This window comes from Conger conger, chromosome 1, assembly GCF_963514075.1.
Source record: "Conger conger chromosome 1, fConCon1.1, whole genome shotgun sequence".
Taxonomy (NCBI): domain Eukaryota; kingdom Metazoa; phylum Chordata; class Actinopteri; order Anguilliformes; family Congridae; genus Conger; species Conger conger.
In genome coordinates, this window is record NC_083760.1 from 77384931 (window position 1) to 77399026 (window position 14096).

A 14096-nucleotide genomic window follows, 5' to 3' on the forward strand; every position below is an offset into this window, starting at 1 on the left:
AGGTCTTTCATCTTAAGTCATACAACCATGGTGACTTAACTATACCTCAAAAAAAAAAAGATGTACAGTGATGCCCTTCAGAAGATGCAAACAGGGACAGGATCGAAACATCATTGTCTGTTTTTCCTGTGCGCATATCACCAATTAAAAGTGCTTTCTTTTTTTATTATTATTTCCAATAATCTATTATTTACAATTATCTCAGCGCAGCACCTTGTTTCAGGATGTGTGTATTTATACACTAAACATGATGTTTGGGTTCAGACTGTCTCTGATGACCCCCTTCAGGTGGCCGCCGCCACAGGTCTGATGGGCTCAGGTTATGATTTCAACGTGTTTGTGATGAGAGGGGCAGGTGCCTATACCTGTGGGGCGGAGACTGCACCCATCGAGTCCAGTGAAGGCAAGCAGGGCACGCCTCGACTGAAGCCACCATTCCCTGCTAATATAGGTGAGAAAAAAGGGAGGGGACCCAGAGGGGATGGGGCCAGGATTACTCAATTTTTTATTCACTCATTACCTCTACCATTTCACAAAAAAAAAAAAAATTCTGAATTGACCTATTAATCCATTGAATTAATATGATCAGATGAATGAATTTTATAAGCGTGCAATCCAGTCATATTAACATTCTGTATCTCTCTCCCTATGGTTTCCCTGTGTGTTTGGCTGTCCAACAACTGTTGCTAATGTGGAGACAGTCACTGTAGCACCAACCATATGTCGTCCTGGTGGCTCAGGTTTGCCAGCTTTGGGAGAGAGAGGAATTTTGGGACAAAGCTCTTCCAACATCTCAGGTCATGTCAACATCACTTGCACTGTAGAGGAGGAGATTCCTGCCTTAACCTTGGAGATATACATATTATTGGCTAGACCAAACTGGGAGAAATGGTACCATAGAGGATAAAGTGCCATTAAAATCAAGGCTTTGTACGGTCAATCCACTATCATTCATACAAGCAGTTATTTTGGAATTCTAGTGTACATTTTTTATAGTCTTTGTGCTCAGTGAATATGCAGTGGATTAGAAATGCACCATTACGGTCATGTGACCTTGTTCTTCAGCAGTTGTATTGTAATTCAAGCCCAGGAAGCTGAGATCTGAAATGCCTTGCTGCCCTCTGATTAGTGAAATGGCTCTTGTATACACTGTGATGTGCAGGGGTGGATGGGACAACCTGCTCTATACCAGGGGGCTTGTCTACTCTCGTCATCCCGCGATCTGTCTGCGGCAATGTGTTAATGGATTTTGATGACCCTGTCCGGACCCAGACTGCACTGGGTACTGCTGCTGTCATTGTCATGGACACAACTATAAGTAATGATCTTCCTGTGCCCTTCGTTTAGAAAAGGCAAAAGCCGTACCACCCTTTATCCTTATGCAACCTGGCGGAACAGGTTATTATTTGCATAGCAGACAATGCTAGGAACAGCATTCAGCTGTCAACGGTGCCATCTGTCAGATGAGGTCTTAAACCAAGGTCCTGAATCACTGTAATCATTAGAGATCCCTTGGCACTTTTTAAAAGAGTAGACGTGTTAATGTCCTCTGATGTCCTGGCTGCTAACGTGATTCCCCATCTGGCAACCTTCCCATCACCCTCTATATCAGAGTGGCTACACAATCCCTTTGATTCCCTGCCATCTTTGATTACTCAGATCATCGCTGGAAATAAGAAGTGAGTTTTCAAGTTTGCTTACCTTGTTAAATAAAAGTCAAATAAAATACACAGACAAATGAAGGGCACTAAATTTGCAGTTATTAGAACAGGTGTACTGTGATAGTATGATGTGTAAAGTCTTTTCTTTTTCTTTTTTAAATCTCTGAACATTACAATGATACAAATAAATGGGATGAACATAGAATAAAATAAATCAAATAAAATAACATAAAACATGCCAGGGGGTCAACATACATAAATAGAAGGTAACTTAAGTGAAGACATTAATTTGGGAGCACAGTCTTTTTGCTGAAGTTACTGTCTTAATATATAGCTCCATTTCTTTCTCGAAAACATGAAAGTGAGGTTTTACATTTATGAATGTATCTTTGCAACTAAAGTCACTCAATTTGTCTTTGTTGACAGACAGAGCCATTGCTCATTTGATTGAATTCTGAGATGTGTCCAGTGCACCCCCTGCAGGGAGGGTAAGGAATTGCACTTGAATCCTGAAATGGCACACTTCTTAAATGTTAAGAATCCTTTTTCTGTTATGGTGCTTTTGCCGTAGTGAACTACATGTACCGTCCTTCAGATAAAGTTAGTGGTCACAAAAGTTCATTTTCATACTCCACTAGAGTTCCATTTGAAACTAAGCAATTACTAGGAGCAAGTCGAGTGATTATTTTTCTTAGAAGATCAATGGTAAATGGTTGGAATTTATATCGCACCTTTATCCAAAGCGATGTACAATTGATGCTTCTCATACACACACTCACACACCAATGGCGATTGGTTGCCATGCAAGGCACCAACCAGCTCGTCAGGAGCATTTGGGGGTTAGGTGTCTTGCTCAGGGACACTTTGACACACCAGGGCAGGATCGAACTGGCAACCCTCCGACTGCTCTTACTGCCTGAGTCAACTACCGCCCTTAGATAGTCTGGTGGTAGTGTATTTTGGATAAATAAGACAACCAACAATGTCATCTGACACATTAATATTGAGCAACATATCAAACCTAATTTTAAAGACATTTTTTGGATTTTAGATGCTTGCTCTTCCACATTCGGCATGCAAATTCCTGTGCATGCGTCATCACATTTTAATATTTGGCAGGATTGCTGCACTTAACACCACCAGTGGAAAATAGCATTTAAAGGACCAATCACGTTGAATAAATATTGCTACAAAAATTTAATTGTGAAAAGTTCAATAATTATGCTTAGCTGTACTGTAAAAGAGGCCAGTGCTCAAAATAGTGTAAATAGCCACCAGGGATTTTGGGCCACATGAAATGATCTTGCATTGGGCCCATTCACCCCCCTCCTCCTGGTGCTTGGTAAGGTGCAGGTAAGTTGAGGCAGCACAGGTGAAGGACCTGTGTTGTCAAGAGCACTGGAAGAAGTTTAGAGAGATGGGGAGATTCGGTACCAGAAGGGACAAGGGATGTCCTCTACCTCTATGAAAAACTGCTATTGAATACTCCCTCTGCAGTGAGCTCTGTTGATCTTTCACCCTAATCTTGTATTAGTAATATTGCTTTCATTCATTTGTTACTCTCTTATTGTGTTATGACACTTACCATATGACAGTCTTGACATTTGCAAATAAAGTTCCAGCAACCTTTCAAGTTTTTTTTCTTTTTTCGAAGGTATTTCAGCTAAACTGATAAAATGACTCATTTTGCCCATATTATCATTGTATGCTGCCCTGCCGGTATGTCGTGGTTATGGTTAATTTTATGCATTTTATGACGTTTGGGAATCTATTAAAACGGCGTTTCCCTTGTCATCGTTCAAAAATAAATGCTCTTCATTTCACACGGTTGGACCAATGGACAACAACCGCACATTGTACGCGAAAATAACAGCAACGATCTGAATGCAAGTTGTGCTGTGTGGGAGTGACGCAAATAGTGAAATGCGCAACATGAACCTCATAGAGACGCCGGAAGCAGTTCCCCTGAGTTTCCTAGCTCGCTAGCTAATGTTAGCTACATTTGTACGCTGTCTGTAGATAGCTAGTCTGTAGATTTAAGTGCAGTTGATGTTTACGAATTTCTAACGGAAGATAACGAAATCAAATAAGATATTTATGTCATTTGGTGGGACACAGAACGGCGGGTAAGTAGCTCTTCTGGATATGTGTTCTTGATTGACCCCTAGCTAGCTAGGTATATTATTATTTATTTAGCTGCTAAAGCTAGCCACTGAAGTGGGTGAACATAACATGGCGGATTGTTTTTGGCCACTTCGTTCAAGGCAAGCTAGCTAACCTACATTGAGTAGCTACCCTCTGTTCATGCACGAGGTCGCTGCATTTTAGTGTCATGGTTTTTCCCGCATTGAGTAAATTGTAGCATTATTACATCGCTAATTGATCTTATTTAACGTTGGTTTGCTAAGAATGTGACTAAATTGGCAGTTCGCCAGTGCTAACTAGTTGGCTAACTTGCTAAGTGTAAACACATTTCGCGAGCAAGTTTTCCAACTGGGTAATCTAGCTAACCGTTGTTTTGCGTAATTTCAAGACAGAATTGCGTTTGGTTTTATATTTATCACTTTTAACCAGCCTATCTAGTTATGTGTAATTAACGTTAGTTTTGGTGGAAAGGGACGCACAGACATAAGCTAGCAAGCTAACTAGTTGACGTTTTATCAACTAGTTTATCAAGTTAGCTAGATTGAGGTTAGACTACTTCTTGCATAATCTCATTGCCAGCGAATTCACATCAGTTAGCAAGCTAGTTTATGTTCCTTAATATGCTGAAACGTATCCTGGACGCGTGGCATCAATAACTCATAATGTGTTGCACGATTCTGTCTTAAACGAGCTGTGCAAATTAATATTACGTCAATGGCGTTAGACTAGCTGGCAAAGCTTCAGATGTAGCTAGTTGTACAAGATAAATGCAGACGAGACCGCTGCCCACAAACGGTGGCGACTGGAACTGTTCACATTTTGTGGGTAGCGGTTAACTTTAGACATTACCAAACACAAGTACATATTTAACGATGACAATTCAGTGATTCAAAATGATGAACGTATATTTTATTTGCATCTCTACTCTATCTCTTACACCGCTACTGCAATTAATTTGAAAGCACAACCAGGAATTCTGTACGTAATTATCGTGCATTTGGCAACTGTTCAAACAGTTAGAAGAATTTCTCCTGCCCTTGGGACACATTGTGGGCACGTGGTATTGTAAACAAACATGGACAGTCGACGACGGAGCCTTTAACGTTATCAACAGTAAAAACGGGACACGGGTGGAGGAGCAAAATACAGTGTACACCCTTCGGCTCATTCTCTCTCTCTCTCTCTCTCTCTCTCTCTCTCTCTCTCTCTCTCTCTCTCTCTCTCTCTCTCTCTCTCTCTCACTCTCACTCTCACTCTTCCCACCCTTCCCACCCTTTAATGAGAAGTCGCCGCAGTAAATGGGACCAACCAGGTCCAAATACCATGGCGGAGAGCGAGGCTGCGCCTACCGGTGCCCTGGATGCGGCGGCGGCAGTGGCAGCCAAAATCAACGCCATGCTGGTGGCCAAGGGTAAACTGAAGCCATCGCAGATTGGTGTCCCTGGAGCTCCCGACAAAGTGAGGATGAACCTGTTTCCAAGCATTGCTTATACAGGTATTGTTGTAGAAGAAATTACTGTGATTCTATTTTTAACTTTCTTTTGAAAATCTTGTTGCAGGTGTCAGGGGCTGGGAAGGCCTTGCCCCCCATGAAGGCGAAGGATGATCTTGTGGTGGCGGAGGTGGAAATAAATGACGTCCCCCTCACCTGCCGGAACCTTTTGACCCGTGGTCAGACACAGGACGAGGTCTCGTCTCAACACTGTTACGGCTTCTTTTTTTTTTTGCGTCTCAACTGTTTCTACTGCAGTGTTGTGTTAAAGTGCAGTTGTGAGTGAAATATAATGTTTTTGTTAACTTGCCTGTTGTATTATGTCTGATACACTTCTCACGCCATCTCCAGATCAGTAGAGTGAGTGGAGCTGCAGTGTCCACCAGAGGGCGCTACATGACCGCGGAGGAGAAGGGCAAGGCTCTGCCTGGGTGAGTCCGCCTTGACACTGTGATTGTTGGTTATGAAGTAGGACTGTCTTCCTCACAGTTTCACTCTAATCGATATGCCTTATCGTTCCCTGCAGCGATCGCCCCCTCTACCTGCACGTCCAGGGACAGACAAGAGATCTTGTTGACCGTCAGTATCTGTTGAAATCTCGCTGCATTTTTACCAATGGTCTTCTGGTCTTACGATTGTTGAATGTGTAATTGCGGTTTACCCCCATCCTTCTCACAGGAGCGGTGAACAGGATTAAGGAAATCATCACCAATGGGGTTGTGAAGGCCGCCACCAGCTCCAGCTCCTCGTACAATGGAGCCACAGTCACAGTCTACCATCAGCACGCCCCCCCACCCCCCTCACTGCCTCCCATGAGCCACAAACCACACTTTCAGTCAGGGGTAAGGAACGTGAGTGGAGGTGTAGTTTTTTTTTTGATTTCCTCTTCAATCTTTCACCTCTTGTTTCTCCTAGCATGTTTCCCTAGCTCAATCTATCTGTATGCCCCCACTCTCTGTGTTAGTAATGCCCCTGTCTTCCTGCTTTTCATTTCCCTTTGACTGCTATCTGCTCTGCAACCTCCTTGCTGTGTATCTCTTGATGATGTCACTTCCTGTTTTTTTTTTTTCTTCTTCTTTCTTTCTTTCCGCCAGATGCACTACGTACAGGATAAGCTGTTTGTGGGCCTGGAGCATGCTGTCCCGGGATTCTCGGTGAAGGAGCGGGTGGAGGGTCCCGGCTGCTCGTACCTGCAACACATCCAGGCGGAGACGGGCGCCAAAGTCTTCCTCCGGGGCAAGGGCTCCGGCTGCCTCGAACCTGCGTCCGGCCGCGAGGCCTTTGAGCCCATGTACATCTACATCAGGTCCGTTATACTGCCTGCTGGGGTCTTTGAGTTCATGTACATCTACATCAAGTCAGTGTCCTGCCTGCTGGGGCCTTTGACCTCCCTCAGGTAGTCTGTCAATATCTGCCAGTGTTTCCTGGTCATATTTTCTGTGGAGGCTCATTGACCACCCCCCCCCCCCCCCTCTGTGCAGTCACCCGAAACCAGAAGGCCTGGCTGCAGCGAAGACGCTGTGTGAAAACCTGCTGCAGACTGTGAGTGTTTCCCTGCCTGTGTCTGGGTGTCTGCTGCCTTGCCTATTGGGTGTCTGTTTCCCTGCCTGTGTGTTGGGTGTCTGTCTCCTTGCCTGTGTGTTGCGTGTCTGTCTCCCTGCCTGTGTGTTGGGTGTCTGTCTCCTTGCCTGTGTGTTGCGTGTCTGTCTCCCTGCCTGTGTGTTGGGTGTCTGTTTCCGTGCCTGTGTGTTGGGGTGTCCGTCTCCCTGCCTGTGTGTTGGAGTGTCTGTCTCCCTGCCTGTGTGTTGGAGTGTCTGTCTCCCTGCCTGTGTGTTGGAGTGTCTGTCTCCCTGCCTGTGTGTTGGAGTGTCTGTCTCCCTGCCTGTGTGTTGGAGTGTCTGTCTCCCTGCCTGTGTGTTGGAGTGTCTGTCTCCCTGCCTGTGTGTTGGAGTGTCTGTCTCCCTGCCTGTGTGTTGGAGTGTCTGTCTCCCTGCCTGTGTGTTGGAGTGTCTGTCTCCCTGCCTGTGTGTTGGAGTGTCTGTCTCCCTGCCTGTGTGTTGGGAGTGTCTGTCTCCCTGCCTGTGTGTTGGAGTGTCTGTCTCCCTGCCTGTGTGTTGGAGTGTCTGTCTCCCTGCCTGTGTGTTGGAGTGTCTGTCTCCCTGCCTGTGTGTTGGAGTGTCTGTCTCCCTGCCTGTGTGTTGGAGTGTCTGTCTCCCTGCCTGTGTGTTGGGTGTGTCTGTTTCCCTGCCTGTGTGTTTGTGCCGTTTGAGCGGTGGAATGATCTCTCTCTCTCTCTCTCTCTCTCTCTCTCTCTCTCTCTCTCTCTCTCTCTCTCTCTCTCTCTCTCTCTCTCTCTCTCTCTCTCTCTCTCTCTCTCTCTCTCTCTCTCTCTCTCTCTCTCTCTCTCTCTCTCTCTCTCTCTCAGGTGCACGCAGAGTACTCACGTTTCCTCAGTCAGATGAGCGCTATGATGCCCACGCCAGGTACTGAAAACACTCCTCTCTGGGCACAAACTCTGCAGTAGATAATCTTAGCTTGCTGTCCTGGCTTCACCATTGAATGCTGGCCTTTGGTTTTGTTTCCTGAAGTTGAGCAGATTGGGATGTGCAGGTGTGACTGGTTAATCTGTGTGAAGTAGAGCTCTTTTTCCCCCTTCCTGCAGGGTTTATCCAGCCCCCTGCTCTGAACGGGATGCCCCCTCAGCCCCCCTACTACCCCCCTGCAGGGTACCAGCCTGGCTACCCCCCTCCGGTCCCGCCCCCGCAGCCTGTCCCACCCCCCTACACGGTCCCCCCGCCCGTGCTCCAGGGGGCCACGCCCGCGATGCCTCCTCCCAGCGCACAGTATCCCATCGCCCCTGCTCCCGCCACCCTCACACAGGTACCGCGGGGCCACGTGGGCCACGCTCTCTTCCTCCGTTTCGCAATGTTTCCCTTTCTTTGTTTGAAATGTGACATTCAAGATGTGTGGTGCTTTCAGAGTATCCTCCTCTCAGGCCCCCCCCCATTGCAGGGGGCTCAGATCCTCTAACTGATACTGTCTGCGCTGTGATCTCATTTCTATTTGCCCTCTGTGCTTTCGCCCTGCTGGAATAAAGTGGGACAAAACACAGAAGGAGGCTGGGCCGCCCGCTTGCCTTTAAAGGGATGCTTCACATTCTGGAGTTTATTGATATTTCAGATTTAGAGTGTGCTTTCATTTGGTCCAGACGGTTTTTGACTGATGAAAGATATTTTAAATGCTCACTGAAGTTTCTGAACACCTGCCAGCTTTACAGTGGCTGATATTGGTGTATGCTGGTGTAAAGCAAGGAAATAAACTTCAAGCAATACCAAAGTGGCTTGTACAGTACAGCTGGTAGTCCTATAATGTCTCTAAATGTCAAAAATATTGTTCTTGCTATTTGCAATCACACAAAACCTGGGCCCTATTGATAAACTATCTTTCTGAAGCTACAAACCAGACACACATACACACGTGTACACGCACACGCATCTCATTCGCATTAAAAAAAACAAGTAAACTAAAACAATTATTTTGCTTAATTTGTTTATTTTCTGTTATATCCTTTCAATGAATAAATACATAAAATATCATTCTTCTCACACAAAAACTTGCCCATTCAAAAACATGCACTAAAACTAGATAAAAGTATGTAACGTTCTAGTAAAGTAAAAAACACTGTTCATTTACATATAACAATGCTTGATTTTCACGGCTGTTTAATGTTCAGCTTTGTTGGTAAATGAATGGCTTGCCCAGAGGTCTTGCGGTGGAATATAATGTTTCGGTGGGCGTTTCTGACGTTGGGTTCCCTCCCCAGGTGCCTCTCCCGGCTCCGTTCCCCCCCTCAGCACCAGTCCAGCCCAAAGCGCTGCCTCCCCCAGGCCCCTCGAACCCGCCCCAGAAGAGACGCTTCACTGAAGAGGTGCCAGACGAGAGGGACAGCGGCCTGTTGGGGTACCAGGTGAAACACCTTCCTTTGGTTCTCCATGTATGCGCTAGGCTAGTTTTAGCATTTAGGGCATTAAAACTCATCTACAGAAGCTTTAGCCTGGGTAATTGACCCTTTAAGTGTTCATAACTGGACATGTTGTAAATGTACTTGTTATATACAGTACTGTGCAAAAGTCTTAGGAATTTAGTCTAGATTTTTTTTTTATCTAAATTTGGTTCAATACCTTTATTATTTTGTTTTCTGCATTCGTGTGTCCATACCAAAGAGCAAATTGGAGATTTCCAAAGATAAATTTTCCAAAAAAGGTTCAGGTTTCTGTAAATTTTTGTATTTAACGGAATGAAGTAAGATATTATGTAATGGACCACATCGATCAACCTACCAGCTGATTTTCTTGTAAAACTGCAGGACAGTGTACCTAAGAATTGATTCCATTTTCAAGGCTGGGTGGTCGAGGGTGGTCACAACAAATATTTCTTTGATTTAGTTTTTAACTGTATTTTTCATTATAATACATTGGAAAAGCATCTGTGTGTTGGGTGTCACAGAAAGCATCTTCACTTTCAGGATTTTCTTATGTGGCTAAGACTGTTGCACCGTACTGTCCGTATTTGTGTTCATCCACACTCATACATTCAGATGAATGTGCCTGTAAATAACCTTTCTTGGGGGGAGGCTTTATTGTCACCTCGGGCTGTGGGATGGCTAGGGCTGGCAGAGCATCTTTGGAGAAAGAGGTTTGTGTAGTTCTCTGATTTAACTCCAGTGTTTCTGTGGTACACCACATTGTCAAGATCCACAGGTGAGTTTGGTTCTGCTAGGTGCGACAGCAGCTAACAGCGGCTAAAAGCCACCCATACCAGCACATTGGTTCCTCAGGAGTCTTTGAAATGGAAATGGAAATGGAAACTTTTGCTTGTTCATGGTGGTTTACAGTCTTTTATCCGTCAGTAGAAGAAGGATTCATACTCTGGTACAAAGAATCAAATTGTCTGCGGATGATTTGTGATGGGACAGAGCACATTATACTATTTTATTTAAAATATATACAGTAACTTCATATTTTGTTATACATTAGGCTACATTTAGCTACCGAACTTGCATATGGGGCTAAAGCATTAGATGAGATGGGTAGAGGTAAGTTAGCAGAGCTCCAGGTCAGGATGTCAGCTAATACGATTGTGTTTTTCTGCTCATAGCATGGACCCATTCATATGACTAATTTAGGTGCAGGCTTCTCTGTGGGCAGCTCAGAGAGTTCAGGACCCCCGCCAGCCGGTTCCCTTGCGACTCTACCCCAGAGGGACAGGTAACCATTCCGCACACAGTAGGCTAATGAGCAGTATTGCAGAATACCACATTTTATTGTAATTCCCACTATTACAGTCCTGTAGTACAAATTAATTCTTTCTTGTGTGAAATTTTGAAAACTCACGTATTACATTCACTGCAATCTTTTTGTTTGTCAGATTTATTTGTATTATTTCTTGACTATCTGTTTGCCTGTCTCTTTTAGTAGGCAGCTAATGCCACCACCGCCCATGCCCATGAATGGTGTCCGCCCAAGGACAGAGGAGAGGAGGGTGCTGACTGGCCCTCTGGGTGAGTGTTTCCCCCGATGTGCCCATCTGGGACCCCCCTTCCTTTTAAAACAAATGCTCTGGGCCTCCCAATTCTCAGTAGTGCCTGGATCTCTGTAGTTTCAAGTGAGATGCTCATGTTTTAGTGAATTATACTGATGCAAAGGTTTCCCCTTCCTCGAGTGAAAGTAATACATTGCAACAAGTACAGAATTGTTATCCAAGAAGGAATTTGTAGTTACTGAGTTCTGAATGGGGCAGCCCTTTTTGTGACGCGGGTCGGTGCTGATAGCATCAGAAGCACTGTGGCCTGCTCAGTGGTGAAAGCGTAGCATTCGCAGTAGATGTGAGGGGAAGGGTAGTCTCCCAGCCTCCACGTCCCTCCATCCTCCCTCCCGGTTGCTGGTGCACCTCGCTGATGACATCATCAGGACTGAGGTGCGTCTTTGCCCAAGCCTTCTCCCCCGCTAACATGAGTCTCTTCTTTTTTTGTGTTTTCTCTTTCTCTTTGTGTTCTTCTCTTCCATGTCTCTTGGGGATGACTGACGATTTTCGGGCGTGGGTGGGGGGTGGGTCGGCACCTGGCTGTGATGTTGCGACTGTCCCACTTCCTGTCCGGACCGCCTGAATGCCGGCCCAACGGACCGACGGCTGCTGACCCACGCCTGCTGCACTGCATCTCCCTTCCACCCTCGCTTACACCCCACTCCTTCAAAAACACAATGCAAACCATTAACTACCTGTCTCCCCCTTGCCATTTACAAACCTCATTTTTTTTTCTCCTTAAACTGATAATTGAACGTAATTGTTTGTTGTGCGTGTGCTGCCGTTTTTGGTGTTCTCTCTCTCTCTCTCTCTCTCTCTCTCTCTCTCTCCCCCTCTCTCTCCCTCTCTCGCCCTTTCTCTCCCCCTCGCGTCGCTGTCTCAGAACCAGCCGTGAAGCGGATGAAGACTGGACTTGTGGCCTACACCGGAGACTCGTCGGACGAAGAGGATGACCACGTGGCGGCAAAGATGGCCGGGGCAGGTAACGGGGGAGGGGGCTCCTCCAACTGGACGTTGGGGTACCGCTGCCCCCCTCCTCCACCCCCCCGTCCTAAAACACAGGCCCAGCAGCCCATGCCCTTTTGGATGGCTCCGTGAGAGGGCCCGTCTCACCTCCACCCGCCCGTTCTGCTACCCCACCACTTGGGTTTTCATTTTTTAGGCTCGGAGCCACTTTCCAAAAGACAGATTTTTTGATGAAGCTTTGTTTTTGATCAATGCCTTTATTTTCAGTGCTGAAAAGGTAGTATGGGACATATGTTTGGTGACTATTATAACTCGATAGGAGTCAGGAAATCCAGATTCATTCAATGAAAAGACACTGGGGGACTCGTGAAAGCCGAGTTTTGATCCATTGTGAAACACAGACTGGACTGGACGGGCACATAGTGTCTTTACTTGGAAGAGAACATTTTGTACATTTCTGTTTAGGAGAGTGTTGCTTGTAAAAGTGAAAAGTTGGATGATATGATGAACTAGATATTATTCATAATGACATTAGTTTAAAATATCCCCGTTAAAAAAATAAAAAAAAAGCTGAGAGACACTACCTTAGTAGCTTCCTCCCTCCCAAACCCTATCCTGTGTCCGGGTCTGGAGAGATGCCCCAATCCTGTGCACTTGCATGGGAATCTGTTCCAACAAGAGCCCTACAACTCACTCCCATCTCTCTTGCTTTTGTTGAATAAATGAACAATGTTATTTATTTGTATAATTTCCTGTTGTTTTCCAGTGTGGCAGCGATTTCTTTTTTTTCTTTTTTTCAATATTCCAAATATTTGCTTGCAAGTGTATTTCACTAATTCTCTTCCAGTGCCTGCAGATACTACACAGGTTGTCTAATAAAAGTTTACTTGATCATGTTTTTAAAAATAAAGACCCTTGTGGCTTATGTGTAACCCTGAGCTTTGGAACTTGCACCAAGTTGTATGAGGAAAATGCATCTGATACGCACTTACTGGTACGCAGTGCGTTTAAATAAGTACACTGTATTTGCAAAGAAAAATATGACAACCGAGTAAAAACTAGTCCCAAAAATGCAAGTAGAGGACCTCTGTTCTTCCAAATTAGGATTAGGATGGTTAACCCATGGTTGAGTTTAACATAACACGTCTCGAAGCATGTGTACGGATTAGGAGTGTCTGTCCTGTATGGGAACTTTAAACACATGGGTCTGGGATAGACTTGTATCTTCCTCTGGATTTTAACATGAATTACCATTGAGTTTATAGATGGCCATTTCCAGTTTTGGGCTGACAATGTGGTCAGTGATGACTCAATACTTTTTTTACATGAGCATGGTTGTGGGTTTTTAATTCCATTAAGGCACAGGGTTTTTTGGCAAGATTTAAATTCTCAAACGTAGTACAGGTTTTGCTTGTGGGCTTCCAGTCTTGCTGTAGAACTAAAGCTGTATGAGGTTTGTGACAAAAGAATGGAAATTCAGTAGGACAATCTGAAAAACTAACACCCCTCACATTCCAAGTGTGCTGGGTTAGACCAGCTGTGCCAATAACAGCTGCAATGTACAATGATGTGCCTGTTGAAACACGGTTTAAGGGCAAAAATGATGCACTCCTTTGTTTGTATTGTTGGTCCTGAACACTTTAATGGATAACTTTTTATTAAGAGTACTACTAAAGCTTCTTATGGACATGAAACGAATTGCCCAAAGACTGTAGTCAGAAACTAAAGTAATGATGAACATTATTCAAACCAATGCAGCGGCTGTCGTGATCCAAATATTTTTTCTGGAACTATCATGGAATAATCTGAAAATAATGTTACCTTGTCTTGGAATAAATCACTCTTCCATGCCCCCAGACTCTGGAAGTTTACCAGTGATGTTCTCCGAGGGAATTGTCTACATGCCGTATATAGCTATGAGCACTGACTGTAGTTTCATGGTGTTGTTAGAATGATTTGCTGCTCTTCCTGTGGATCGGACAGGTTATGACTAATGTAATAAACAGGGCAAGGATGAACAGCCGCAGTCCCCTTGAGTCCGGATTCCTCTCTTCCTAAATCCTAGCTGATGATGGCTGGAATAAAGATCGGTTTTAGTGCAGAAACAGGCCGCAAGTAGCCAAAACCTCAACAGTCCCTGAGGTCCCAGTCCGCGTTTAAGACTTAATAGAGTATTACCCGATGCAGCATGTTTCAAACGAAATAATAGAGATAATAGCGATAATTGTCGTTCATACATTTATTAGCCT

At 44.9% G+C, this 14096-nt stretch overlaps 1 protein-coding gene and 1 pseudogene across 6 annotated transcripts; both read left to right on the forward strand.

Annotated features, from left to right (window-relative positions):
* Window positions 1-1347, forward strand: part of LOC133133639 (NADH dehydrogenase [ubiquinone] flavoprotein 1, mitochondrial-like) — a 7616-nt pseudogene extending 6269 nt beyond the window's left edge.
* Window positions 1348-3600: 2253 nt separating this feature from the next.
* On the forward strand, window positions 3601-12785 carry khdc4 (KH domain containing 4, pre-mRNA splicing factor). 6 transcript variants are annotated; one of them, XM_061258366.1, is made up of 14 exons: window positions 3601-3787; window positions 5093-5264; window positions 5366-5494; window positions 5650-5729; window positions 5825-5877; window positions 5977-6149; window positions 6393-6604; window positions 6780-6840; window positions 7724-7781; window positions 7961-8178; window positions 9122-9265; window positions 10456-10565; window positions 10773-10858; window positions 11765-12785. In XM_061258366.1, exons 1-14 carry the CDS (start codon window positions 3759-3761, stop codon window positions 11977-11979), a joined length of 1740 nt encoding a protein of 579 aa, XP_061114350.1. In that variant the 5' UTR covers window positions 3601-3758; the 3' UTR covers window positions 11980-12785. The 6 variants fall into 6 exon arrangements, 5 of the variants coding, with proteins under 5 accessions (XP_061114350.1, XP_061114367.1, XP_061114340.1 ...); XM_061258383.1 differs by having other exon boundaries at window positions 5977-6140; XR_009709783.1 differs by lacking the exon at window positions 3601-3787 and adding an exon at window positions 3887-3925 and having other exon boundaries at window positions 10484-10565; window positions 11765-11827.
* Window positions 12786-14096: the final 1311 nt, after the last annotated feature.

Excerpts from the sequence above, each read along its gene's own strand:
- khdc4 (XM_061258356.1), top strand. The coding sequence starts at position 3,894 with ATGGCGGATTGTTTTTGGCCACTTCGTTCAAG. Across the intron at positions 3,926-5,092 it reads TTTTGGCCACTTCGTTCAAG|TCGCCGCAGTAAATGGGACC; the intron begins GCAAGCTAGCTA and ends TTTAATGAGAAG. Across the intron at positions 5,730-5,824 it reads AAGGGCAAGGCTCTGCCTGG|CGATCGCCCCCTCTACCTGC; the intron begins GTGAGTCCGCCT and ends CGTTCCCTGCAG.